The sequence below is a fragment of the Apostichopus japonicus genome, chromosome 9 (genome assembly GCF_037975245.1).
Source record: "Apostichopus japonicus isolate 1M-3 chromosome 9, ASM3797524v1, whole genome shotgun sequence".
Classification (NCBI taxonomy): Eukaryota; Metazoa; Echinodermata; class Holothuroidea; order Aspidochirotida; family Stichopodidae; genus Apostichopus; species Apostichopus japonicus.
This window is the reverse complement of record NC_092569.1, coordinates 36,456,668-36,482,832: the sequence shown is the minus strand read 5'-3', so window position 1 is coordinate 36,482,832 and position 26,165 is coordinate 36,456,668. Positions and strand designations below refer to the sequence as shown.

Here is a 26,165-nt window from a genome sequence, read left to right as displayed (position 1 = left end):
ATATCGTGAACACACCAGCTCACTTTTCAAATTGCTCAACTTATTAAAATTTAGCGATATTGTTGTAGCCACATTCTTTTACAGTGATTGGAATGGCTTACTTCCTGCAGCCTTTCATGACTTCTTTACTATTAACAGCGCCATACATAGTCACAGCACTAGAAGTGCCGGTCAAGCACACCACAACTTATGTAATACAACATTCGGTACGAATTGTGCTATTAGGACATGGAATGATCGAACTGCTACTATAAAATCTAAACCATCTAAAGAAACATTTAGAAAAACGCTAAACAAAGAAGTCATTTCTCAGTATTGATACATCGTTTATATCGCATGTTATTAATTATTCCTTATTAAGACATTAATTATATTTTCATTTATGTATATATGTATTTTTCTTTCTTTCTTTCTTGGGAGTCCTTTAACTTGTTAAGCCTGAATTGGCTTTTTAGAGGACTTCCATCCACATGTATATATTTATTATCTGTGGAAAATCAAATAAATCAAATCAAATCAAAACTGTTCAATGTCTGTACTGGTATGTATATATACTTTCATGTCATTATCCAACAGGCCACAAACCTGCTCTTTCAAACCTTTCCAATAACAGTTTTGAAAGCTCTAAATCAATATTTTATTTCCTTTCACATTTATTTTGACCTACTGATAGCTACCAATCTGTACTCAAGCAAACCTGTGGAGACCACCCCAATACAAACTACCAGCAGTGAAACAACTGGCTCGACTGTCAGGGAAGGTACAGTAAATGTAGATGTTAGGTATGTAAGGGAAGAAGGAAGGATTCATGATTACTAGTTCACTTGAGCTTCTTTCTTTGCGACCATAGCCAAATTGTAAACTATATGGTTAGCCTGTATTGTTAGACCTATAGATACAGAGCTATATGCATTGGTTCACTGTAATCACCATGGGCGGCGATCTGGGGGGGGGGGGACATGTCCCCCCAATATTTTAGGTGGGGTATATATTATCTAATATCCCCCCAATATTTGGTGGCATAGTTTTTTTTATGTCTATAAGAGCATATTTTTTTTATGATATCGCTGAATTTCAAAATAGAAAATGCTTAGATGCAACTTTCAAGACCTGGGAAGTGCCATTTCCAGCGATCTGGGAGGCATTTTCGGCCAAAATTTTCCGTATACGCTTGGCGCCAACTCATAGTGGCGCCACGCTTAGAGAGTTGGCCTGCGAGCTTCGCCCCTCCCTCCCTTGGCAAATTCCTCGCTACGCGCATGTCTAACCGTGTCAAGATTTGTTACTAAATATCACCAAAAACGACACAGACTTTCACCGAGAGTAGTTTTTACTTATTTTCTTTACAACTTTTTCTGTGGTGGGGACATGATATACCGTGTCCCCACCAATTTGTCTTGACCAAACGCTGCATTGCTAATTTCCCTGTATTGAACTTTGGCGCAATTTGATCCAGCATTGTGCAAAATGACATGCAGCAGTTCTCACTTCATTACATTTATCCACAGTTGTTAAATTTTGAAAGGAAATCGCACTTGCCGCGTCTATAATTGTTTTCTGGGAGAGGACCCAGACTCATCGTATACAAAAGTCTACTTGGATTATTTGTCCCCTGATTTTTTTCTGCAGACGCCCATGTGTTTCCCCCAACTTAAGTTTCTAAGCCATGAGATCTCAAATTTAAGGAGGTTTTGGAGCATTATTGGGTCTGGGAAGTTTTATTTCCGGCGATCTGGGAGGTATATTTCCAAAAAAAAATCTTGTACGCTACGCGCGAACCAATGGTCGCGCTCCGCTTAGATAGTATCAAAGAACAGATGCGCGTCACCACCATTATCCAAGACTGATCTGCGCCCATGAGACGGACCGCATCCGTAATGAAATTTGGTATATATGTTATGCGCTATCGACCGATTTGCGCCATCGATCGATAGCGCTGCGCTATCTATGGATCCGTCGTTAGCACAAGTATCGGTAGATCGCGCTGCGCTATCAATCGATAGTTCGTGGGTCGTGTAGCCACTTTCTTGTACCCGCTGTGCTTGAGTTCGTCTACGTGAATACCCTTTACGACATCGAACACGTTGTCAGCATGGACAACTCGCAGGAACTTGGCGCTTCCCTCAACTTGTATCTTCTGTTCGTTTGGGATGACCAGAACTTGATTAAGACCAAGGCCAGGAAGGTCGACAATCTGAAAATTCTGTGTTTTGACCCAATGTCGGAAGTGCAAGTCCACCTTGATGCTTGGATCAAGAAGATGAGATTTTATGGCATCGTACTTCTCCGCGCTGTTGACTGGGCTCTTTGTTGAAGCAGCTTGGCGGTCGACGGTCTCCTGCATGTGTTCTCGAAAAGCTGGCTCTTTTTCCATTTTTACGAATATCGTCACTATATATCAGTACTATATGAGGTCGATAGTCACTGTTGGCCCAATCACATCAGTAATTTAGCAGATTTCTTAGAACCTAGGCCTGAAGACATATGATACAACCTGATACATATGCCTGATTCAGCAATGGATTTAGGCTATCTCCATGATACAACCAATTTATTGGAAATCATAATTTTTCATTGTATCACTATCAATTGATAAAATTTTATTGAATTTATCATAAATATTTACATAGAAAATGGTAATTAAACGGGCAATTTTAAGAAAATCGGTGAGGTGTCCCTTAAACAGCACTTGGCGTCAACCTGAAATTAAAAAAAAAAACATTGTCATTATCAAAAATAGACATACAATCCGTCGATCTGCCTGCGCCATCGATCGATACCTGCGCGATCTACCGATGCTTGCGCTAACGACGGATCCATAGATAGCGCAGCGCTATCGATCGATGGCGCTAATCGGTCGATAGCGCATAACATATATACAAAGTATCACGAAGCGCGCGAACAATTATGGGATGTAGTTGCTACGCGCCTGCACCCAAGCAGATGCCCCCCCCCCCAATATTTGAAACAAACCGCCGCCCCTGGTAATCACCATACCACCCTAACTTCACGCAAAGATAGTAGATAGCCCTCTTGTTTTGTTGGTGTACGGTAATTAACTCCCTGTGTTCCCTTAAGTCGCCTACTGTGTTATACATATGTAGTTGCAGTGATAGACACTGTAGTCGCTGTCCTCGTTAGTCAAATTGTAACCACTTTTTCAATCCCAATTATAATCTACAAAGCCGAAACCGCCAAAATTGCCATGTGATCGAGTAAACATCAGTTTTGTATCTTCAGACACTTTCGTGGGTTATTGCACCCGTTCAGGGGAATTATACGGTAAACTTCAACACATGCCGTAAGTAAGGGAACTTTTTCCTTGTTTCGAGCAGTTAGATTCTCCCGACCTTTGCAAGTATAATTCTCTCTATTTCTGGGGGAATGTGGTCAAACCATCAATGAAAATCACATAGCTGAAGGATATATAGCAAAATCAGCGGCTTAATCAAAGCTATTCTATCAGAGAACAGTTATGCCCTAACCATCCCTACTTTACCGTATTATACCATCATACTTGGAATTGTTGGTAGAATTTGTCAATAGGCTGACACGGTAGACAAGCCATGAGGCATACATACATGTAGGCTTTTGGTATGCATGGACAAGCAATATCACTGTTGCCCTACTCTTAACATGGATGTATGTATTTATCAGAATTGATCTCGATCTGTCTGAAGTACTTCGAATTTGAACAGACTAAGATAGTACAGCATGATTGTATATCACTAAATTATCGTACCTGATGTAAAGAGTCAGAAAACCAGATATTTGTTTTGGGTTTTCTTGTTTTAACGATAGCCAGCACATCAGTGGAGACCACCCCAAAGCAAACCACTACTAGTGATGATCCTTCTATTGTGGTGAGAATTACATACTTAATTACATACAATTTTGAAGTAAGAGAATAAATTGTGTTTGGGGAGTAAGATTTTAGATTAAAAATCTGATGATGATCTGAGCAATTATGATATTACTTTGTTGTACAATATTGTATGTTGTCTATAATTATCACATACAGTGTTGACTACAGAGATATCACAGAAAAAGCAAAGAAATAAGCTTGGAATACTGTAAATAAATAGAAAAAAATACTGAAATTGGGATAGTTTTCTCCCCTTTGTCATCCAAATTGTAAAGATACCCATGAAACTATTCGGTTATGCTGTCACTCTTTGTAGGAGAGAAGGCTTGATGTTGTGATTGACATTTAAAGTACATTCCATGAATCTTGGAAACATCGACACTATCAGTAGGACCAATTAGAACATTCGGTTTGTAATAGCTTAGAATCGTCAGAGATTTGCAATGAATTTGACACAAAGCATAGGCGTAGGAGCCTAATCTGATTTGGGGGGTTGTAACGACTTGCCCGTAAAATATAACCAACATTTTTCGCGCGCTTCGCGCGCGTTCAACATCTTAATGTGCTATCATATAGGCATTCATCGGTTATTACATCACATGCCGATTACTGATGAATATAAATAAATACCAAATATTAAAGTGCTGTTATCATGATATAAAACATGCTCAAGAGCACTGTACAAAAGAACCAATTCCTGGAATATAAAGGAATGAATGCCTATATATGACATGCAAATTAAGATGTTGAACGCGCGCGGGCGCGGGAAAAAGTTTGGTTATATTTTCTGTGTTATTACCCTTCCATATTGGTTAAAATTATTGAGCAAGTCATTACAATATTAACAATAATTATAATATCAGTTTAACCATTGAAAAATACATTGCAAATTATTCTTCTTTCAGTAGGTGCCTGAAAAATTCTCAGCATATTGCCCGAACTTTCACCCCCAAAAAATGAAAAACACATTACAAATTATTCTTCTTTCAGTAGGTGCCCGAAAATTTCTCAGCATATTGCCCGAATTTTCACCACCAAAAAAAAATGAAAAACACATTGCAAATTATTCTTCTTTCAGTAGGTGCCCGAAAAATTCTCAGCATATTGCCCGAATTTTCACCCCCAAATAAATTAAAAACACATTGCAAATTATTCTTCTTTCAGTAGGGGTTTGAAAAATTCTTAGCATATTGCCAGAATTTTCACCCCCCAAAAAATTGAAAAACACATTGCAAATTATTCTTCTTTCAGTAGGGGTTTGAAAAATTCTCAGCATATTGCCCGAATTTTCACCAAAATTTTTGGTTGGGGGGCTGCAGCCCCCCAGCCTCCTACGCCTATGACACAAAGTATCAAGGCATCAATGTTTCAAGATTGCCTGAATTACTCCCAAACAAAATGTCTGTGCATGGAGTGTATATACGATGAGGAACCACCTTTCCATGTGACGTTAATGTTTCTTCCTCGTTCAGCATATTGTTCTGTAGGTCTTTGTTAGCTATTTTAATACTCCAATAAAAGTATAAAGAAAAAGCTGAATGATCGTGTACTGCTGTCAAAGGTCATATATTAGCCATAATAAGATAAGATATGTCACTTCATGGATTGCTTGCTTGCTATTAACTTGTTATGTTATTATTAGATAAAAGACTGCTTGGATGTCTTCAATGCTGGTAATACAACCAATGGCATCTACACAATCAAACCAACTAACTGGAGGGATTCATTTGAGGTCTTCTGTAACATGACTGACGGAGGAGGATGGACGGTAAGTCTAGTATGACATCCTATAGTATAGACGATATATTGTTTATGTATATTATGACTGATGGAGGAGGATGGACGGTAAGTCTAGTATGATATCCTATAGTATAGACGATATATTGTATATATATAATATGACTGACGGAGGAGGATGGACGGTAAGTCTAGTATGACATCCTATAGTATAGACGATATATTGTATATGTATAATATGACTGACGGAGGAGGATGGACGGTAAGTCTAGTATGACATCCTATAGTATAGACGATATATTGTATATGTATAATATGACCGACGGAGGAGGATGGACGGTAAGTCTATAGTATGACATCCTGTAGTATAGACGATATATTGTATATGTATAATATGAGTGACGGAGGAGGATGGACGGTAAGTCTATAGTATGACATCCTATAGTATAGACGATATATTGTATATGTATAATATGACTGACGGAGGAGGATGGACGGTAAGTCTTATATGACATCCTATAGTATAGACGATATATTGTATATGTATAATATGACTGACGGAGGAGGATGGACGGTAAGTCTATAGTATGACATCCTATAGTATAGACGATATATTGTATATGTATAATATGACTGACGGAGGAGGATGGACGGTAACTCTTATATGACATCCTATAGTATAGACGATATATTGTATATGTATAATATGACTGACGGAGGAGGATGGACGGTAAGTCTAGTATGACATCCTATAGTATAGACGATATGTTGTATATGTATAATATGACTGGCGGAGGAGGATGGACGGTAAGTCTTATATGACATCCTATAGTATAGACGATATGTTGTATATGTATTATATGACTGACGGAGGAAGATGGACGGTAAGTCTAGTATGACATCCTATAGTATAGACGATATATTGTATATGTATAATATGACTGACGGAGGAGGATGGATGGTGAGTCTAGTATGACATCCTATAGTATAGACGATATGTTGTATATGTATAATATGACTGATGGAGGAGGATGGACGGTGAGTCTAGTATGACATCCTATAGTATAGACTATATGTATAATATGACTGACGGAGGAGGATGGACGGTAAGTCTTATATGACATCCTATAGTATAAACGATATGTTGTATATGTATAATATGACTGATGGAGGAGGATGGACGGTGAGTCTAGTATGACATCCTATAGCATAGACGATGTATTGTATATGTATAATATGACTGACGGAGAGGATGGACGGTGAGTCTAGTATGACATCCTATAGTATAGACGATATATTGTATATGTATAATATGTGTGACGGAGGAGGATGGACGGTAAGTCTAGTATGACATCCTATAGTATAGACGATATGTTGTATATGTATAATATGACTGACGGAGGAGGATGGACGGTAAGTCTAGTATGACATCCTATAGTATAGACGATATGTTGTATATGTATAATATGACTGATGGAGGAGGATGGACGGTGAGTCTAGTATGACATCCTATAGTATAGACTATATGTATAATATGACTGACGGAGGAGGATGGACGGTAAGTCTTATATGACATCCTATAGTATAGACGATATGTTATATGTATAATATGACTGATGGAGGAGGATGGACGGTAAGTCTAGTATGACATCCTATAGTATAGACGATATATTGTATATGTATAATATGACTGACGGAGGAGGATGGATGGTGAGTCTAGTATGACATCCTATAGTATAGACGATATGTTGTATATGTATAATATGACTGATGGAGGAGGATGGACGGTAAGTCTAGTATGACATCCTATAGTATAGACTATATGTATAATATGACTGACGGAGGAGGATGGACGGTAAGTCTTATATGACATCCTATAGTATAGACGATATGTTGTATATGTATAATATGACTGATGGAGGAGGATGGACGGTGAGTCTAGTATGACATCCTATAGCATAGACGATGTATTGTATATGTATAATATGACTGATGGAGGAGGATGGACGGTAAGTCTAGTATGACATCCTATAGTATAGACGATATATTGTATATGTATAATATGACCGATGGAGGAGGATGGACGGTAAGTCTAGTATGACATCCTATAATATAGACGATGTTTTGTATATGTATAATATGACCGATGGAGGAGGATGGACGGTAAGTCTAGTATGACATCCTATAGTATAGACGATATATTGTATATGTATAATATGACCGATGGAGGAGGATGGACGGTAAGTCTAGTATGACATCCAACAGTATAGACGATATGTTGTATATGTATAATATGACTGATGGAGGAGGATGGACGGTGAGTCTAGTATGACATCCTATAGCATAGACGATGTATTGTATATGTATAATATGACTGATGGAGGAGGATGGACGGTAAGTCTAGTATGACATCCTATAGTATAGACGATATATTGTATATGTATAATATGACTGATGGAGGAGGATGGACGGTAAGTCTAGTATGACATCCTATAATATAGACGATGTTTTGTATATGTATAATATGACCGATGGAGGAGGATGGACGGTAAGTCTAGTATGACATCCTATAGTATAGACGATATATTGTATATGTATAATATGACCGATGGAGGAGGATGGACGGTAAGTCTAGTATGACATCCAACAGTATAGACGATATGTTGTATATGTATAATATGACTGACGGAGGAGGATGGACGGTAAGTCTAGTATGACATCCAACAGTATAGACGATATATTGTATATTCATAATATGACCGATGGAGGAGGATGGACGGTAAGTCTAGTATGACATCCAACAGTATAGACGATATGTTGTATATGTATAATATGACCGACGGAGGAGGATGGACGGTAAGTCTAGTATGACATCCTACAGATATGTTGTATATGTGTAATTACGAATTCAAACTGGTCAGCAGAATCACTGTGGTATGGAAGTAGTTTGTGACGCAAGGGTGATGGTTTCTGTTCCTACCTATACATTTGCAATGGCAGTGAATTGGTCAGAAACAAATAAACCTTTGCATCCTCTTGAATTAGAAACAAGTGCCAACTCAATAAACTTGTGATTACTCTAATGAAACCATGCAGATGGTAGCAGTACATTGATATTCTTCCCATTGGTCTTTGCATCTTCCTTTGAATCTTAATTTTCTTTACTAATTTTGAACCTATAGTTCCAGTCCACTTGTGGTTTATTACAGTGTTTAATTACAGTATCTATAAATTGGGGAATGTCAGAGTTGCTCACTTGATATAGATTTAGAGTTAATTACAAAATCAATCTGTCTGTCACAATAGTAGGCTCTTTCTCTCAGATAATGAGGTCATTTTAGATTTGTTGAAGTAATCAAAAAGGGGGAAATGAGGAATTGGGCATTTCAACACAAACCAGAGCTGAGCCCAAAATCTTTCAGAATGTTTCTCTTCCAATTGAAGACTGTGGAAATTTGACAATATATAAGATTCCATTATTTGTAATGGGACAGAGTTAATATATTTAAGCAACAATATCCAACAGTGGTCTAATTATGTGTATTACACACACAGACATCAGTTCTACAGTTTTCTGTCCTGGTGTGTGAACAATCAACTATGGTAGAAGGTGAAATTCACTTTGCAATTTAAGTCAGTTCTTGTACAACGTCACACACATTCTAGGTTAGTTAGTCTAATGTAGTGGTCTTTTCATGTCAGTGAAAGATACAACAATGTGTGGAATCTGAGGCCTAATTGTTAGCATGATATCCTAAGAAAGGCTTCATGTATTAGATTTCCTAAAAATACAGCCAATTACCACATTGGAAACGTCAATGCATTTTTGCGTCCTGGTTTTAAGGTGGGGCCTCACCGTTACCAAACTTACCGAGTATTGACTGGAAAGTAGATGATGAAAATCATGAAATTAAGACTTGTGGGTCACAAAAATCAGTTTTGGTGGCTTCGCTGTTTTTTTCTAGACGTTAGAAGATTTATCTTAAGTTTTTTTTTTTTTACTAAACATCAAGTCCATACTCCAAACTACTGTAGCTTTCTGAGCATCTATTCTGAGTGATGGTGGGGGGGGGGGGGGGGTGTCTGGTGGGAACTGGCCCAATCTTCATGGAAAGATCCTAGCATGTGGGCCTCAAAGGTTGTCGAGTACTGTTTCGGATAATAACCAGTCTGTAGACACTATGTGGGAATCCCATGCCACTGACAGAAGGGTAAATTACAGGTGAGAATGTAGGACTTCAGTTTGGAACATTGTCAATTACTGCTTCATTCAGAGGTCATCCTTTGCTTATGTAATAGAAGGAATACAGTCCACTTCTCAGTGAAAATGTTATTGAAATAAATTTATTCTTATTTATTATTAAAATTATTCTTTTTGTTTTTACATTATACAGGTGTTCCAACGTCGTGTTGATGGTTCCGTTGACTTCTATCGTAACTGGCAGAGCTATAAAGAAGGCTTTGGTGAGCTGGACCATGAGTTTTGGTTGGGAAATGATAAGTTGTATGACCTCACCAATCAAGGTGACTATCAACTGCGGATCGATATGGTGAACAAAGATGGAGATCCATACTACGCAAAGTTTGACTTGTTCCGGATCAACGATGAAAGTGACAATTACAGACTGTCTGGACTGGGAACTTACAGTGGAACTGCAGGTTTGTCCAAACTATAGGTTTCTCTATGTGTTGGTTGTATACAACTTCACTGTACTATTAAATGTCATGTTCTGTTTCTTTCATAATATAATCGGTAAGTACATTTTAGTCGTGTTATGTTCATTCTTTAGGGCAGCCAGCTGTATGACCTTCATTGTTTTAAGCAACCCAATTGGTCACCCCTGGATTACCAGGGAAGTTCATTGGCGTGCAAGTAAGCTGTGGTAAGAATTTTACGGAGGTCATAAATACATTAACAAACATTTTCAAGGCGGTAGACATTTTTTAAAGACACTTTTTTTCAATTATTGTAGCAGTGGGAGGGTGGAGAGGCAGGGTATGTTACTTTATGGATGGGGATGGTGGCAAGTGGTTTTAAGATTATCGCATGAATGAAAATATCCTGCTATCACCGTGATGGAATATATGGATTACATTCTTATTTGGTTTGCAATAAAATTTGTGTTGCTACATGGTGAGATGTCCAGTTTTGTAGTAAGGGGTCTATGTCATGTTTCTTTATTACACATGATAATAATTTTAGCCTTATTATAGGTAAAATGAAATCCATTTCTGCGTCTGAACTGTTAACTATGCTTTTGCATATGGACTTTAGTCGCGTACGGCGTCCCTTGGGACTGTTATTATTCACTGACGGCCTTCCATAGGATTCAGTATTGCAGCCATGTTGTGGAGAAGGAATCACCATGTGCTTACTCTGTGTATAGCAACGGATATACAAGCAACGTGGTAGTGTCTACGTGAGCCATCAAAGTGAGTAAACATACGAAATTTACATGGTAGCAGAGCGAAATTATTAAGCCGAAAGAAAATGGCACAATCGTACAAAATTCCGCCAAAGCTGGACGAAGATGTAGGATATGACCGATGGAAAAACGAGGTCAAAATGTGGCAATTAGTGACCGAACTGGATACTAAAAAGCAGGCCATCGCGATTGCACTCACGCTAACGGGGAAAGCTAGGGAAACGGCCCTCGAAATAAAAGCGGAAACCCTCAATAAAGACGACGGGGTTGATAGTTTGCTTAAAGAATTGGATTCTGTATTCAAAAAGGACGCGATAGATACTGCTTACGAAGCGTACAGAGCGTTTGAATCCTTCAAGCAAAGTGAGTACGATCCGATTACTTCATACATAGCGCAGTTCGAATTGTTCTACAAGAGAATGGAAAAGCATGATATGCAGTTACCGGATGCTATGCAGGCCTTCAAGCTACTTGATAACACCAATCTTAGTACAACAGATCGGCAAATGGCCCTCACAGCATGCAAAGATATAACATTCAACAACATGAAATCAGCGTTGAAAAGAATTTTTGGCGACAGACATAGTCAATATCCAGTAAGTTTGGAAGGAAGGCTTAGGCTCAGTAGTAGTACCCCTGGTAATGGTAATAACGACATGTACCAGGTCAGGCCTAACACTAACAGCAATGCAAACATAGGGAGTCTAGGGCCTAGTGTTAAACAGGAACCAGTGGAAGGTGTATACGTTACGGACACTAGGTATAGGCAAGGCCAAGGGAGTTATAGGTCGAACAATCGTTACAGAAACAAGCCCAGTGGGAATGGGAACAGCAGTCCTCAGACTACAGAGCTTAAAGGAACCAATCCCATTAATAAGTTTGGTAAACGCACTAAGTGTGCTGTTTGTGAGTCTGTATTTCACTGGGTGAAAGATTGCCCAGATAAAGATAAGCCACAGTCAGTCAATCTCATACAGCCCATTAAAGACACTGAGTACAACATGTCAGGCCAAGAATCAGTCAATATTACACTGTTTAGCAAGTTGGGCAATGTTGATGAGACTGATAAGAACGAAATTTTCATGACAGAAGCCTTTGGCACAGCTGTCATTGATACGGCTTGTACTAAGACTGTTTGTGGCCAGAAGTGGTTAGATAACTATGCTCAGAAACTTCAGGCAACTGGAAGTGATATCGGGAGTCATTCAAATAGTAGGCAGGAATTTCGGTTTGGGGATGGAGTCACAGTAGTCTCGAAAGAACAAGTCGTCCTTCCCGCCATCATAGGAAACACTTCCTGCAATATTGCCACAGAAGTAGTTAACTGTGATATTCCATTATTACTAAGTAAAGATTCTTTGAAAAGGGCCAATGCCATTCTAGATCTATCTAATGACACCGCCACAATTTTTGGGCAGCACATTCCTCTGGAATTCACATCAAGTGGACATTACTGTGTCAGCTTACAAGGAAACGGGCCAAAAGATGAATGCCGAGAACAACTTGAAGAAATATTAGTTGCAAACACGGAGAATGTAGGCACAACGGTTGAGCAGCAAACAGAACAGGAAGACAATATCTCCCAAAAGATTTGGGATGAAGCGAAACTCACCAAACTACATAGACAATTTGGTCATGCCAATGTGGAAAGGATGACCCCCCTGCTTAAAGGAGCAGGAGCTTCCAAGGAAGTTATAGATAAACTTAAAGAGGTTGTTCAAAAATGTGACGCCTGTGTTAAATTTAAGCGTGCCCCACCTAAACCAGCTGTTTGTCTGCCATTGTCTCACGCATTTAACGACATGATCGCGATGGACCTACATGAGATTCGCCCACACCTTTGGTACTTACATGTTATTGATCTTTTCTCACGGTACAGTGCGGCGGTGGTGATCACAAATAAAAGGTCTTCCACGATTTGCGAGAAAATATTGAAGATATGGATTGGTGTACATGGGCCTCCCAAATCTATCTTGACCGACAATGGTAGGGAATTTGATAATTCAGAGCTACATGACCTGGCTGAAAATTTTAATATAACTATTAAAACCACCCCGGCTTATAGCCCAAGGAGGAATGGTCTGCTTGAGAGACACAACAGAACACTTACGGAAATATTGAACAAAGTGAGTTGTGATCCACACATGGACCTTGAAACTGCTCTGGCTTGGTCTGTGAATGCGAAGAATTCGCTAGCGAACATTCATGGTTTTAGCCCATACCAGTTAGTATATGGTACCACCCCATGTCTACCCACCACTCTAACAGATGATCTCCCAGCTCTAGAAGGGACCACCATCAGTGAATGTGTAGCCAGGCATCTTAATGCTCTACACAGAGCCCGCAGAGAATTTATTGCTGTAGAGTCATCAGAGAGGATTAGAAGGGCTCTGAGAAAGCAAGTTAGGACATTAGGTAACTTTGTCACTGGTGATAAGGTGTACTATAAACGACAAGACAGTAATGAATGGAAAGGGCCCGGTGTTGTTATTGGCAGAGATGGGGTGGTAGTATTTGTAAGACATGGAGGGAGCTATGTACGAGTTCATAGATGTCGTCTTAATAAGGTAGGGGAACAGGATAATCGACAGGAAAAGGGAACGTATCAGAACATAATTGAGAACCAAATCGAAGGGCGCAATGTTGGTATTCCACAAGAGGGTAGCCAGGTGGAAGAAGAAGATGAGAATGCATCCCATCGTGTGGAGGATCATTTTCAAGGCGTTGAAGAGCAGGTGGGAAATGTTGCATCAGAAACTGAGCAGGTCCAAACCCAAACATACCCAGCATCAGAGGACCCACACTACACCAGGCCACAGGTAGGACAAAATCTTAAATATACTGGAGAAGACGGGACGACTAATGTGGTCAAAGTTTTGTCAAGGGCTGGGAAGGCTACAGGGAAACACGCAAATTGGTTCAATATTCAGTACCTAAAACCTGATTCATCAGCAGGATCGACACAATCCATTGACCTTAAAATTGTAAATAATCTAGAAGTTATCACACCTGAAAGTATGGCCCAGGAGAGGGGAGATTCTCCAGAAACAGTTTTCATTTTAGATAACCTTTTATTCAAAGAAGCCAAGCAAGAGGAATTGCAAAAGTGGAAAGATTTTGCAGTTTATGAGGAAGTCCCAGACAGTGGTCAAAAATGCATTTCAACCAGATGGATATGTACCATCAAAGAAACCCCAAACGGAAGTGTTAAGAAGGCAAGACTTGTTGCTAGAGGGTTTGAAGATAAAGATAGGAATAAAATTCCGACAGATTCACCTACCTGTGCCAAAGAATCTTTGAGAGTTCTCATAACCATAGCTGCACAAAACAAATGGCAACTTGAGTCTATGGACATTAAAACTGCTTTCTTACAAAGTGCTCAAATAAAGAGAAATATTTTCATTAAACCACCAGTAGAAGCCAAAGTTAATTATGTTGTATGGCATCTTCAGAAATGCGTATATGGCTTAAGCGATGCCTCACTCTGCTGGTACAACAGGGTAAAGGATGTCATGGTAAAGTGTGGAGCAAGCATTTCCACGGTGGACCCCACCGTCTTTTACTGGTTCAAAAATGGCAAGTTAAATGGACTTCTAGCCAGTCATGTGGACGATTTTATTTGGGCTGGGGAGGACAGCTTTAAAACTGACATTATTGACAAGATAAGGAGTCATTTTTGTGTTGGGCTGGAGGTATCGGAGTCCTTCAGGTACATAGGCCTTCATTTGGGATCCAGTAAAGGCATGATTAGATTGGATCAACAGGACTATGCCAAATCTATACAACCCATCCTCATAAGCAAAGAGAGAGAAAGGCAGAAAGAAGATTTCTTAACTTCAGAGGAATTGGAGCTCATGCGTTCCAAAGTGGGGCAAATCATGTGGATTGCTAACCAGACAAGACCTGATATTCTATTTGACGCCTGTTCTCTAAGTGCTGTATTTAAGAAAGCCAAAGTGTCAGATCTCCTTGAAACCAATAAGGTAGTTCGGAGAGTTCAGTCAGAGAATGTCACTCTTAAATTCCCACAGCTTGGCCACAGGAGTGCATTAAAACTACTCATATACAGTGATGCCTCATTAGGCAATCTTCCAGATGGAGGTAGTCAAGGCGGTTATTTCATCTTCCTCATTGGAGAAGAGGGCCAAGTAGCTCCCCTTGCATGGCAATCTAAAAGGATAAGACGTGTGGCTAGGAGTACTCTTGCTGCTGAAACACTAGCTATGGCTGACGCAATTGACACAGGGGTTTTTGTAGCTGCCCTGCTCACTGAGCTTCTCTATGGGGTTTTAAATACCCTTCTACTGCCGTTTGTTTGCGTTACAGACAATCACTCCCTTTTCGATAACATATATTCAACCAATCTTGTGCATGAAAAGAGACTACGAATTGAAATTGGAGGGATTAAAGAACTACTTCAAACAAAGCAGATTTCAGCAGTTAAATGGTATAGGGCCAAATCCCAAGTAGCAGACTGTTTAACCAAGAAAGGAGCCTCTCCTCTTGCTCTTCTAGAGCTACTTGAGGGAGGAATCCTGAAGCTTCGGGATTAGAGTGAGCGAGGAGAACCATGTATATAGTGTTTTATAGTTTTCCTATTCGAGCCCAGACTTTTGCTTGAGGAACTCCTTTTGCCGTTTTGTTTTGTACGTTTTCTCCTTCATTCTTTTTGAGGGGGAGTTTGTTAACTATGCTTTTGCATATGGACTTTAGTCGCGTACGGCGTCCCTTGGGACTGTTATTATTCACTGACGGCCTTCCATAGGATTCAGTATTGCAGCCATGTTGTGGAGAAGGAATCACCATGTGCTTACTCTGTGTATAGCAACGGATATACAAGCAACGTGGTAGTGTCTACGTGAGCCATCAAAGTGAGTAAACATACGAAATTTACATGAACCATGCCGTGAAGTCTACAAGTCTAAACAAACCTCTCAATTCATTACTCTATTGTAGGCTACTTGTTCCCTTTGTGAACATTTTTTTAAATATGACACTTTTTAGGGGAACTTGTTTTAACAGCGGCATCATTAGCTGTTTGAAATTAAAAAGGGTGGGAGCTGGGTTGGTCGTTTCAATTTCAGCTAATGCATCAATCAGCTATGATCCCATTAATTGCTGCCTTAGTTTGTAGAAGCAAACCTTGGACAGATATTGGATTAACCAAGCTCATGACTGTTGCTATCTTCACTCCAGAGTGGGTGCCCACAAAGTCAGCACTATATTTGCTTGAGAGTATTCCTTCCTGTTCCATGGCTGCATTAACAAGGCAGTAAAATCCAGATAATTCAGTGAGAAATCATTTGCTATCATTGTAATAATTAAAATATGATTAGTAAGGTAATAGCTGTTTGCTGGTCTATACTAGTCCTAAGGAGCAGGATAAACAGTTATTGGATTAACTTACACTATGGTTCCTGGGTTAATTAATATGTTTAAATATAAAATTACAGTTAAAACAAAACTATTAAAGATTATTGTTACGAGCTGTGAGATATCACATAGATCACATATAATTACTGACAGTGACATGCTAATACATCACATAAACCAAGCATGACAGACAGTGATATGCTAAGACATAACATGAACCAAGCATAACGAGAGACAGTGATATGATAAGACATCACATAAGCCAAGCAAAATGACAGACAGTGATATGCTTATACATCACATAAACCAAGCATAACGGCAGACAGTGATATGCTTATACATCACATAAACCAAGCAAAACGGCAGACAGTGATATGCTAAGACATCACATAAACCAAGCATAACGACTGACAGTGATATGCTAAGACATCACATAAACCAAGCATAACGACTGACAGTGATATGCTAAGACATCACATAAGCCAAGCAAAATGACAGACAGTGATATGCTAAGACATCACATAAGCCAAGCAAAATGACAGACAGTGATATGATAAGACATCACATAAACCAAGCAAAATGACAGACAGTGATATGCTTATACATCACATAAACCAAGCAAAACGACAGACAGTGATATGCTAAGACATCACATAAGCCAAGCAAAATGACACAGTGATATGCTTATACATCACATAAACCAAGCATAACGACAGACAGTGATATGCTAAGACATCTCATAAGCCAAGCAAAATGACAGACAGTGATATGCTTATACATCACATAAACCAAGCAAAACGACAGACAGTGATATGATAAGACATCACATAAGCCAAGCAAAATGACATACAGTGATATGCAGGGTTCGCAGGTTTCTTCCGGGGGTGGAAAAAACCGCGGAATAAACCGCGGTTTTTTCCACTCGGAAGAAATAGGTTTCTTCCAGTTTCTTCCGGACAAAATGGAAGAAACTCATTTTTTGGGGAAAAACTGTTGATAAAGTTTCATAACAACCTGCAATGATTTCTATTTATGTAATAAATTGACAAGAAGCACTATAGTGTTATCTATGTAGTCTATATCTAGGTTTGGAGCACATGACCTGCTTCCAGCATATACTGTACACAATATAGTACTAGGCTACTTGCATCGGACAATTCAGGGAACAACTATGGGCAAACAATATTTTGCAGACCAGAATGGTCCTGATCATAACCCAGTTCTTAGTTAAAACTAGTTTCTGAGTGGCGGGGCAAGTGTTCCCTGGAAACTAGTGTAGGCCTACTACAAGGCACACTCATTACTACAATTACATTGACCACTGTGGCTATATTTTGTGGAGATTGAACTCAAGACATGAGGGTTACAGATTCGAATGGAAGTTGTAGTGTGAAATGAGGGATGACTCGTGGCCAGCTGTGGTTAAAGGGTGTGTAGACTCGCGCAAAAAGAAACGTATCATGCCAGTAATCTGACCTAGTTTCGAATGAGGTGTAACAGAAGTGTTAGACACCACCATCGATCACAGAAAATACACACACAGCTTGCTACCATCGGTAATTATACACTAGTATAGTCAGTACATACAGCTGCGGTCAATACCCACAGCACAGTCTATACAAACAATGCAGCGATGGACATCTCAGGTCCAGCTAAAGATAACAAGGTATCACGTTTCATTACTGTAGTGACATGAACAAAACGTCACTTGCAAGCAACGGAAAGTTAACTTTTCAGATGGCCGCACACGGTTTGAGGCGAGTCTTCAATGTCTTTAATTGTGGATGTTTGTTCTTTTTGCTGTTGGGATGACAAGTCCTCCTGTTAACTACAAGTTGTAATTTAGGGAGTTAGAGAAATTAAACTGTTGCCTAAATCTAACAGATATTGTTTGGCTATTTTCTTGGTGTTCATTGTATTAAATCCTCCGTGCATGAGCCAATCCAGGTTAATCATTCATACAGTATGGCCAGTTATGCAATTCTGATTGATGGGGGGATCGCGAGATGATAAGTAGTCCTTCAATATTGTGATTTATAAGCAAACATCTTTTGGTGTAGAAAAACAACCAAAAATTATAATCAAAACAAAAATATCATATTTTGATGGTTTCAATGGTATGCATTTCAGTCAGATGATGGTGAACTATTTGTCTCTTTATCATGTATGTGGGCTGTGCTGCCTATATGCCAATTTTCACAGTTTCTTCCAGTTTCTTCCGGTTTCTTCCAGTTTCTTCCGGAAGAAACTGGAAGAAACCTGGAAGAAACAGGTTTCTTCCAGTTTCTTCCACGTCCCCGGAAGAAATAGGTTTCTTCCGGAAGAAACCGAACCCTGGTGATATGCTAAGACATCACATAAGCCAAGCAAAATGACAGACAGTGATATGCTTATACATCACATAAACCAAGCAAAACGACAGACAGTGATATGCTAAGACATCACATAAGCCAAGCAAAATGACAGACAGTGATATGCTTATACATCACATAAACCAAGCAAAACGACAGACAGTGATATGCTTATACATCACATAAACCAAGCAAAATGACAGACAGTGATATGATAAGACATCACATAAACCAAGCATAACGACAGACAGTGATATGCTTATACATCACATAAGCCAAGCAAAATGACAGACAGTGATATGATAAGACATAACATAAACCAAGCAAAATGAATGACAGTGATATGCTAAGACATCACATAAACCAAGCATAATGACTGACAGTGATATGATAAGACATCTCATAAACCAAGCATAACTACATACAGTGATATGATAAGACAACACATAAGCCAAGCATGACAGACAGTGATATGATAAGACATAACATAAACCAAGCATAATGACAGACAGTGATATGATAAGACATCACATAAGCCAAGCAAAATGACAGACAGTGATATGATAAGACATCACATGTATGTATGTATGTATGTATATGTGATCTTCCCGCAAGCAGGAACTCGCGAAAGAAGCCATGGAGGCTTATAGACTCGCAAGCTGACCAAAGCCATAATCCAAGCATAATCCAAGCATCCAAGCATCCAAGCATAATCCAAGCATAATCCAAGCATAATCCACATAATCCAAGCATAATGAATGACAGTGATATGATAAGACATCACATAAACCAAGCATAATGAATGACAGTGATATGCTAAGACATCACATAAGCCAAGCAAAATGACAGACAGTGATATGATAAGACAACACATAAGCCAAGCAAATGACAGACAGTGATATGCTTATACATCACATAAACCAAGCAAAACGACAGACAGTGATATGCTAAGACATCACATAAGCCAAGCAAAATGACAGACAGTGATATGATAAGACATAACATAAACCAAGCAAAATGACAGACAGTGATATGATAAGGCATCACATAAACCAAGCAAAATGAATGACAGTGATATGCTACTTAGACATCACGTAAGCCAAGCAAAATGACAGACAGTGATATAATAAGACATCACATAAACCAAGCAAAATGACAGACAGTGATATGATAAGGCATCACATAAACCAAGCAAAATGAATGACAGTGATATGCTACTTATACATCACATAAACCAAGCATAATGACTGACAGTGATATGATAAGACATCACATAAACCAAGCATAAAGACAGACAGTGATATGATAAGACATCACATAAACCAAGCATAATGACTGACAGTGATATGCTAAGACATCACATGAACCAAGCATAACGACAGACAGTGATATGCTAAGACATCACATAAACCAAGCATTATGACTGACAGTGATATGATAAGACAGTAGACCAAGCATAATGTTCTTACAGTGATATGCTGAGTCATCACACAAAGACAAGCACAACTTCCTAATAGTGATATGCTGATATATAACATAACTCAAATACAACAGTGATATGTGATGTAGACTGTCACAGAGATTAAGCACAAATGTTCTGTTGTGTAGTGATATGTAGAGATATCACTCTACAGATTCAACATACATCCAATCATATTTACTAATTATTTAATGTGTCTATATTGTGATAGGTCCCTTAATTGTGATGGATTGTAGTTTAAGGGAATATCTTTATTTGTTTAATACACAGACACAGATGGAGGTTATTTTCCTGGTGGTTATGCTTTGAGTTATCATCTTAACGATGCCTTCAGTACCTTTGACAGGGACAATGATATATTCAGCAGTACTAACTGTGCTGTTATATTCCATGGTGCCTGGTGGTACAAGTACTGTGCAGCATCTAACCTCAATGGTAACTATATGGCAGCAGATGATGATCGATCAAGCATACGCTGGTATAATCTACCTGGAGGTTGGAATAACATCAAATACACAGAAATGAAGATAAGACCCGTCTAGATACGGTTCTGTCCACTAAGTACTTGATAAGAGGATCAAAACTAACAAACACACTGGAGTTCAGCAAATATATCATCCATACCAGCAAACAGAAATGTCACAGATAACCCAAATTTCATCCCCTCCCCCCCCCTCCATGTACACAACCTCCTAAAAACTTCTCTTAACAGACACAGACACACCCAGGTGTGTTTTACAACCAGACTGAGGAGCTCATGGTTTTTCCTACTGTTCAAGTCCACGTACCCTAACCTTAACAATATCCCTTAGCAATAGAACTTTTCTGAGGACCTGGTGATTCTTACCGTCTGAGGACTCGCAATTCCTTTGTTCAAGCCCTTAGAATACAAAACAAGTGCAGACACACACACATTCTTATGTATTGTTATCAGTCCGGAAATAATATATATACTAATATTGTTTGCACAGGTATATGTTCAGATACTTGTTCTCAATAAAAGTAGTTACCCATATCACGTTATGAGATGGATGGGATAGCCTATTGGAATTCTCAACATGCATTTCTCACAAAAAAATACATCTTAAAAGGTTGTATTGCTGAATCAAATGCACTGTAATATTTTCCTAGCCTTTATGCATAGTCTACCCAAACAGCATATTGCATAACAGTGTTTTACACAGAATTTATTTATTATCTTGACTCTCTGTATTCCATTTGAATTACTATGTACAAATTAATGTTCGATGTTTATTGAGAATTGATTGGTAGAGACTTTCCAGCAGAGGAAGGGGCTCTCTTGCATTTTGACAAAGGGGACTGTGATATTATTCCTGAATCAAGGTATCACGTTCGCACTCGCCAGATAAGCTTGGATACACACATGCTTGGTAATTGACTAGTTCAAGGTTTAAAAAAAAAAGGATTTTAAAATGCAACAAGTTAAGGTGTTTAAACAATTAGTTTGACTTCTAACTTTGAATAAATGTTTCAAAAACCTGTCTACTTCAATAACTAAAAGGAAGTTGTGTATATATACTATTAGTGATCAGCTCACAATACCGATGTGATATACAGTCTGAGACTGCAGCTTGTCAAGGTCAGGAAACTAGGTAAGATCTTGTGACAGCACCCTCTGTTGGCTCATGGGGATGGTTGGAGAACCCCATTGAGAAGTAACCTATTAATTGTGAAATAGTCAAACTGGATGGGTAGGAATGATTATGCATTCATTGTAACCATCTGTTGAGGTCATGTTGAGATTAGCTCAATGAAAATGAATTTATGGTAACCATCCGTTTAGGTGATGTTGAGATTAGTTCAAAGTTAATTTGTGTAAACACGGTAAGCAGGCAATGATTATAAGGGCTTCTTTAGGTACTTCATAAGATTGGTAAACTGTATGATTACATCAGTTTGGTAAGGATGATTACGAAGGGAGGTAAACAGTGTATGATTACATGTCTATGATAATGGTGATTATGTAAGATTGGTAAACTGTGTATGATAACATCTGATTGGTAAGGATGATTACCGAATGGAGGTAAGCAGTTTATGATTACATCAGTTTGGTAAAGATGATTACATAAGATTGGTAAACACTTTATGATTACATCAGTTTGGTAACGATGCTAACGGAAGGGATGTAAACAGTTTATGATTACATCAGTTTGGTAACGATGATTACATAAGATTGGTAAACAGTTAATGATTGTATCAGTTTAGTAAGGATGATTACATAAGATTGGTAAACAGTTTATGATTACATCAGTTTGATAAAGATGATTACATAGGAATGGTAAACAGTTTATGATTACATCAGTTGGGTAAGGATGATTACCGAATGGAGGTAAACAGTTCATGATTACATAAGTTTGGTAAAGATGATTACATAAGATTGGTAAACAGTTTATGATTACATCAGTTTGGTGAGGATGATTATACAGAAAGGAGGTAAACAGTTTATGATTACATCAGTTTGGTAACGATGATTACATAAGATTGGTAAACAGTTAATGATTATATCAGTTTAGTAAGGATGATTACATAAGATTGGTAAACAGTTTATGATTACATCAGTTTGGTGAGGATGATTATACAGAAAGGAGGTAAACAGTTTATGATTACATCAGTTTGGTAACGATGATTACATAAGATTGGTAAACAGTTAATGATTATATCAGTTTAGTAAGGATGATTACATAAGATTGGTAAACAGTTTATGATTACATCAGTTTGATAAAGATGATTACATAGGAATGGTAAACAGTTTATGATTACATCAGTTGGGTAAGGATGATTACGGAATGGAGGTAAACAGTTTATGATTACATCAGTTTGGTAAAGATGATTACATAAGATAGGTAAACAGTTTATGATTACATCAGTTTGGTGAGGATGATTATACAGAAAGGAGGTAAACAGTTTATGATTACATCAGTTTGGTAAGGATGATTACATAAGATTGGTAAACAGTTTATGATTACATCAGTTTGGTAACAATGATTATACAGAAAGGAGGTAAACAGTTTATGATTACATCAGTTTGGTAAGGATGATTACATAAGATTGGTAAACAGTTTATGATTACATCAGTTTGGTGAGGATGATTATACAGAAAGGAGGTAAACAGTTTATGATCACACTAGTTTGGTAAGGATGATTACATAAGATTGGTAAACAGTTTATGATTACATCAGTTTGGTAACAATGATTATACAGAAAGGAGGTAAACAGTTTATGATTACATCAGTTTGGTAAGGATGATTACATAAGATTGGTAAACAGTTTATGATTACATCAGTTTGGTAACGATGATTATACAGAAAGGAGGTAAACAGTTTATGATCACACTAGTTTGGTAAGGATGATTGCATGAGATTGGTAACAGTTAATGATTACATCAGCTTGGTAAGGATGCTTACGGAAGGGAGGTAAACAGTTATGATTACATCAGTTTGATAAAGATGATTACATAGGATTGGTAAACAGTTTATGATTACATCAGTTGGGTAAGGATGATTACAGAATGGAGGTAAACTGTTTATGATTAAATTTGTTTGGTAAGGATGCTTACGAAGGGAGGTAAACAGTGTATGATTACATGCATATGATAATGGTGATTATGTAAGATAGGTAAACAGTTTATGATTAAATCAGTTGGGTAATGATTATGTGAAGTTGGTAAACTGATTACATCGATATATATATATAAATACATATATACATATATACATATATATATATATATATATATATATATATATATATATATATATATATATATATATATGTATATATACATGTATATATGTATTTATATATATATATATATATATTTATATATGTATTTATATGTAGATATATGTATTTATCTATTTGTTACGTAGTGCAAGATTCGTCGAATAAACATAGCGTGATAATTATCAACACTAATTCTCTCTATGTTCTTTGGTCACTCGTTCCATCCATTTCCGGGAGTCATCATCAGGGGCAGACTGACCCATGACCTTCACCCTTGAGTAAAACTGCGGTCATTACGCCAGTGTTGTAAACAGCCACACTCAAGTCACAAACAGTCAGGTAGTTAGCGAATCCAAGAAGATTGTAAAACAATTTCCCATAGAACTAACACAGTGACTTGAGTCTAAGATTAAACTGGTGCCAGGAAAATCACTGATAATTACTTGTACTTAGGATGAGGTGTCTCATTACAACTCTGTACTATGCCAACTCGACCAGAAGCATAACCAGATATAAACAGGTGACATGCAATCAACCCCCTCCCCCCGCTCCTCCTACCCCCTACTCCCTGGCCCAGTCCTACCAGTGGAGCTGCAGGGAGCAGTCTACCCTTGATGCAGCAATAGAAATGGGCCAACAGAGGAGAGTCCAAGGGCGGCGGAACCGGGGGGGGGCACAGGGGGCACGTGCCCCCCCCACTTTTCCTCAGGTTAAAAATGTGCCCTTTTTTTACATAAAAATTTCTAAATAAATAAAGAGTTTACAAAGCGAAACCCACGTCGAATGAAATATTTCGGGAAGTTTTAAATGTTTACTACCACAGGCGTAGGAGCCCAATTTGATTTGGGGGGGGGGGGGGGGCTGTAACGACTTGCCCGAAAAATATTAGCAAAATTTTTCGAGCGCTACGCGCGCGTTCAACATGTTAATGTGCATATCATATAGGCATGCGTTGGTTATTACATCACATGCCAACAACATACAATCATTTGCCGTGTTATTACCCTTCCAAATTGGTTATAATGATTGGGAAAGTCGTTACAATAATAATGATCATAATAATATCAGTTTAACCATTGAAAAACACATAGAAAATTATTTTTCTTTCAGTATTTTGACATATTTCATTTGCTTTCATGCATGTATATCGATCGCGTGTGCAGGGACTTGGACTTTATAATGATTTTCCAATTTCCCAATTTGCACATTAGATATTGCAGTGCTAGTATGCATTGTTTACTTGAGGGGGGGGGGGGTGGCGTTGACCAATCGAATTTCTGCAAAGTGCCCTTCGACGTTGGTGCCCCCCCAGATTAAAAGTACTTCCGCCGCCCTTGGGAGAGTCTGCATTCACCTAGTAAGCCCACTCATGGTTTGGGTTTTGGCTGAGAACTTTCTAAACTTGTCACCTCTTGACATCTAGATATGACACTTTTAGGCTTTCTCTGTTGAGGACAGGTTTTGGTTTGAATTCCTAATTTGATGGTTATCGTGAGAGAACTTAACGAACTGAACATTGCTTAAGAAAACTAATAAATATTCTGATTTTAAACACTTATCTTCAGGCGGTTATCGGTCATACCAAAGGGCCCTGGCAAAATGAGTCCACACCAGCTGCACTGGCCTAGTTACGACACTGCCCATAGCCCCCATCCCCTCCTCGCATCCTCTCCCAGGACAAAGTGACTAGATTAATCCCAAGTTCTGAATGCAACTTTATTGTAAAAATGTATAAGGCCCACTGGTTCTAAATTACCAACTATCATTTTTACAGTCATTAACGAGATCATTATGAAGAGACATAATATTCAATGGCGTGCACGAACATCAGAAAAGAACTTGAAGGTTGACTGAGAGCACCAAATTAATTTTGGTATATAGACCGCTAAACAGTTCTGTTATCACCGCAGGATGTACTTCGTTACAACTTTTAATATTTGAGAAACAACCTTCAGTACATCCGAGGCCTATCAAGTAAAGCGGCTGGACTACATAGTTTAACACACTATCCCTTAGTTCAGTTTCTCAGATGCAACACAAAACTCAATAGGAAAACAAGACCTATAGCCTGAAACATGGGCGTCAATCCAGGGGGGACAGGGTGGGGGAAACAATATCAAATGTCCCCCCACACATTTGGAAAAAGAGTAATGTCGAGTCTCTATTTGGTTAGGACTTACACATCTCAG

At 38.5% G+C, this 26,165-nt stretch overlaps 2 protein-coding genes across 2 annotated transcripts; both read left to right on the top strand.

Moving 5' to 3' along the window:
* Window positions 1–23,933, top strand: LOC139974037 (fibrinogen-like protein A). The gene is made up of 7 exons (XM_071980952.1): window positions 1–760; window positions 3,802–3,863; window positions 5,508–5,633; window positions 9,997–10,261; window positions 20,503–23,357; window positions 23,462–23,767; window positions 23,818–23,933. Exons 1-5 carry the CDS (start codon window positions 391–393, stop codon window positions 20,772–20,774), a joined length of 1,095 nt encoding a protein of 364 aa, XP_071837053.1. The 5' UTR covers window positions 1–390; the 3' UTR covers window positions 20,775–23,357; window positions 23,462–23,767; window positions 23,818–23,933.
* On the top strand, window positions 10,849–15,918 carry LOC139974032 (uncharacterized). Its single transcript, XM_071980946.1, has one exon. It carries the CDS (start codon window positions 11,094–11,096, stop codon window positions 15,579–15,581), a length of 4,488 nt encoding a protein of 1,495 aa, XP_071837047.1. The 5' UTR covers window positions 10,849–11,093; the 3' UTR covers window positions 15,582–15,918.
* Window positions 23,934–26,165: the final 2,232 nt, after the last annotated feature.

What these genes read in the sequence shown, in the direction of transcription:
- LOC139974037 (XM_071980952.1), top strand. Translation starts at nt 391, where the DNA reads ATGTATTTTTCTTTCTTTCTTTCTTGGGAGTCCTTTAACTTGTTAAGC. An exon ending in GTGATGATCCTTCTATTGTG is followed by an intron (nt 3,864 to 5,507) that starts GTGAGAATTACA and finishes TGTTATTATTAG; the next exon opens with ATAAAAGACTGCTTGGATGT. An exon ending in AACTTACAGTGGAACTGCAG is followed by an intron (nt 10,262 to 20,502) that starts GTTTGTCCAAAC and finishes TTTAATACACAG; the next exon opens with ACACAGATGGAGGTTATTTT.
- LOC139974032 (XM_071980946.1), top strand. Translation starts at nt 11,094, where the DNA reads ATGGCACAATCGTACAAAATTCCGCCAAAGCTGGACGAAGATGTAGGA.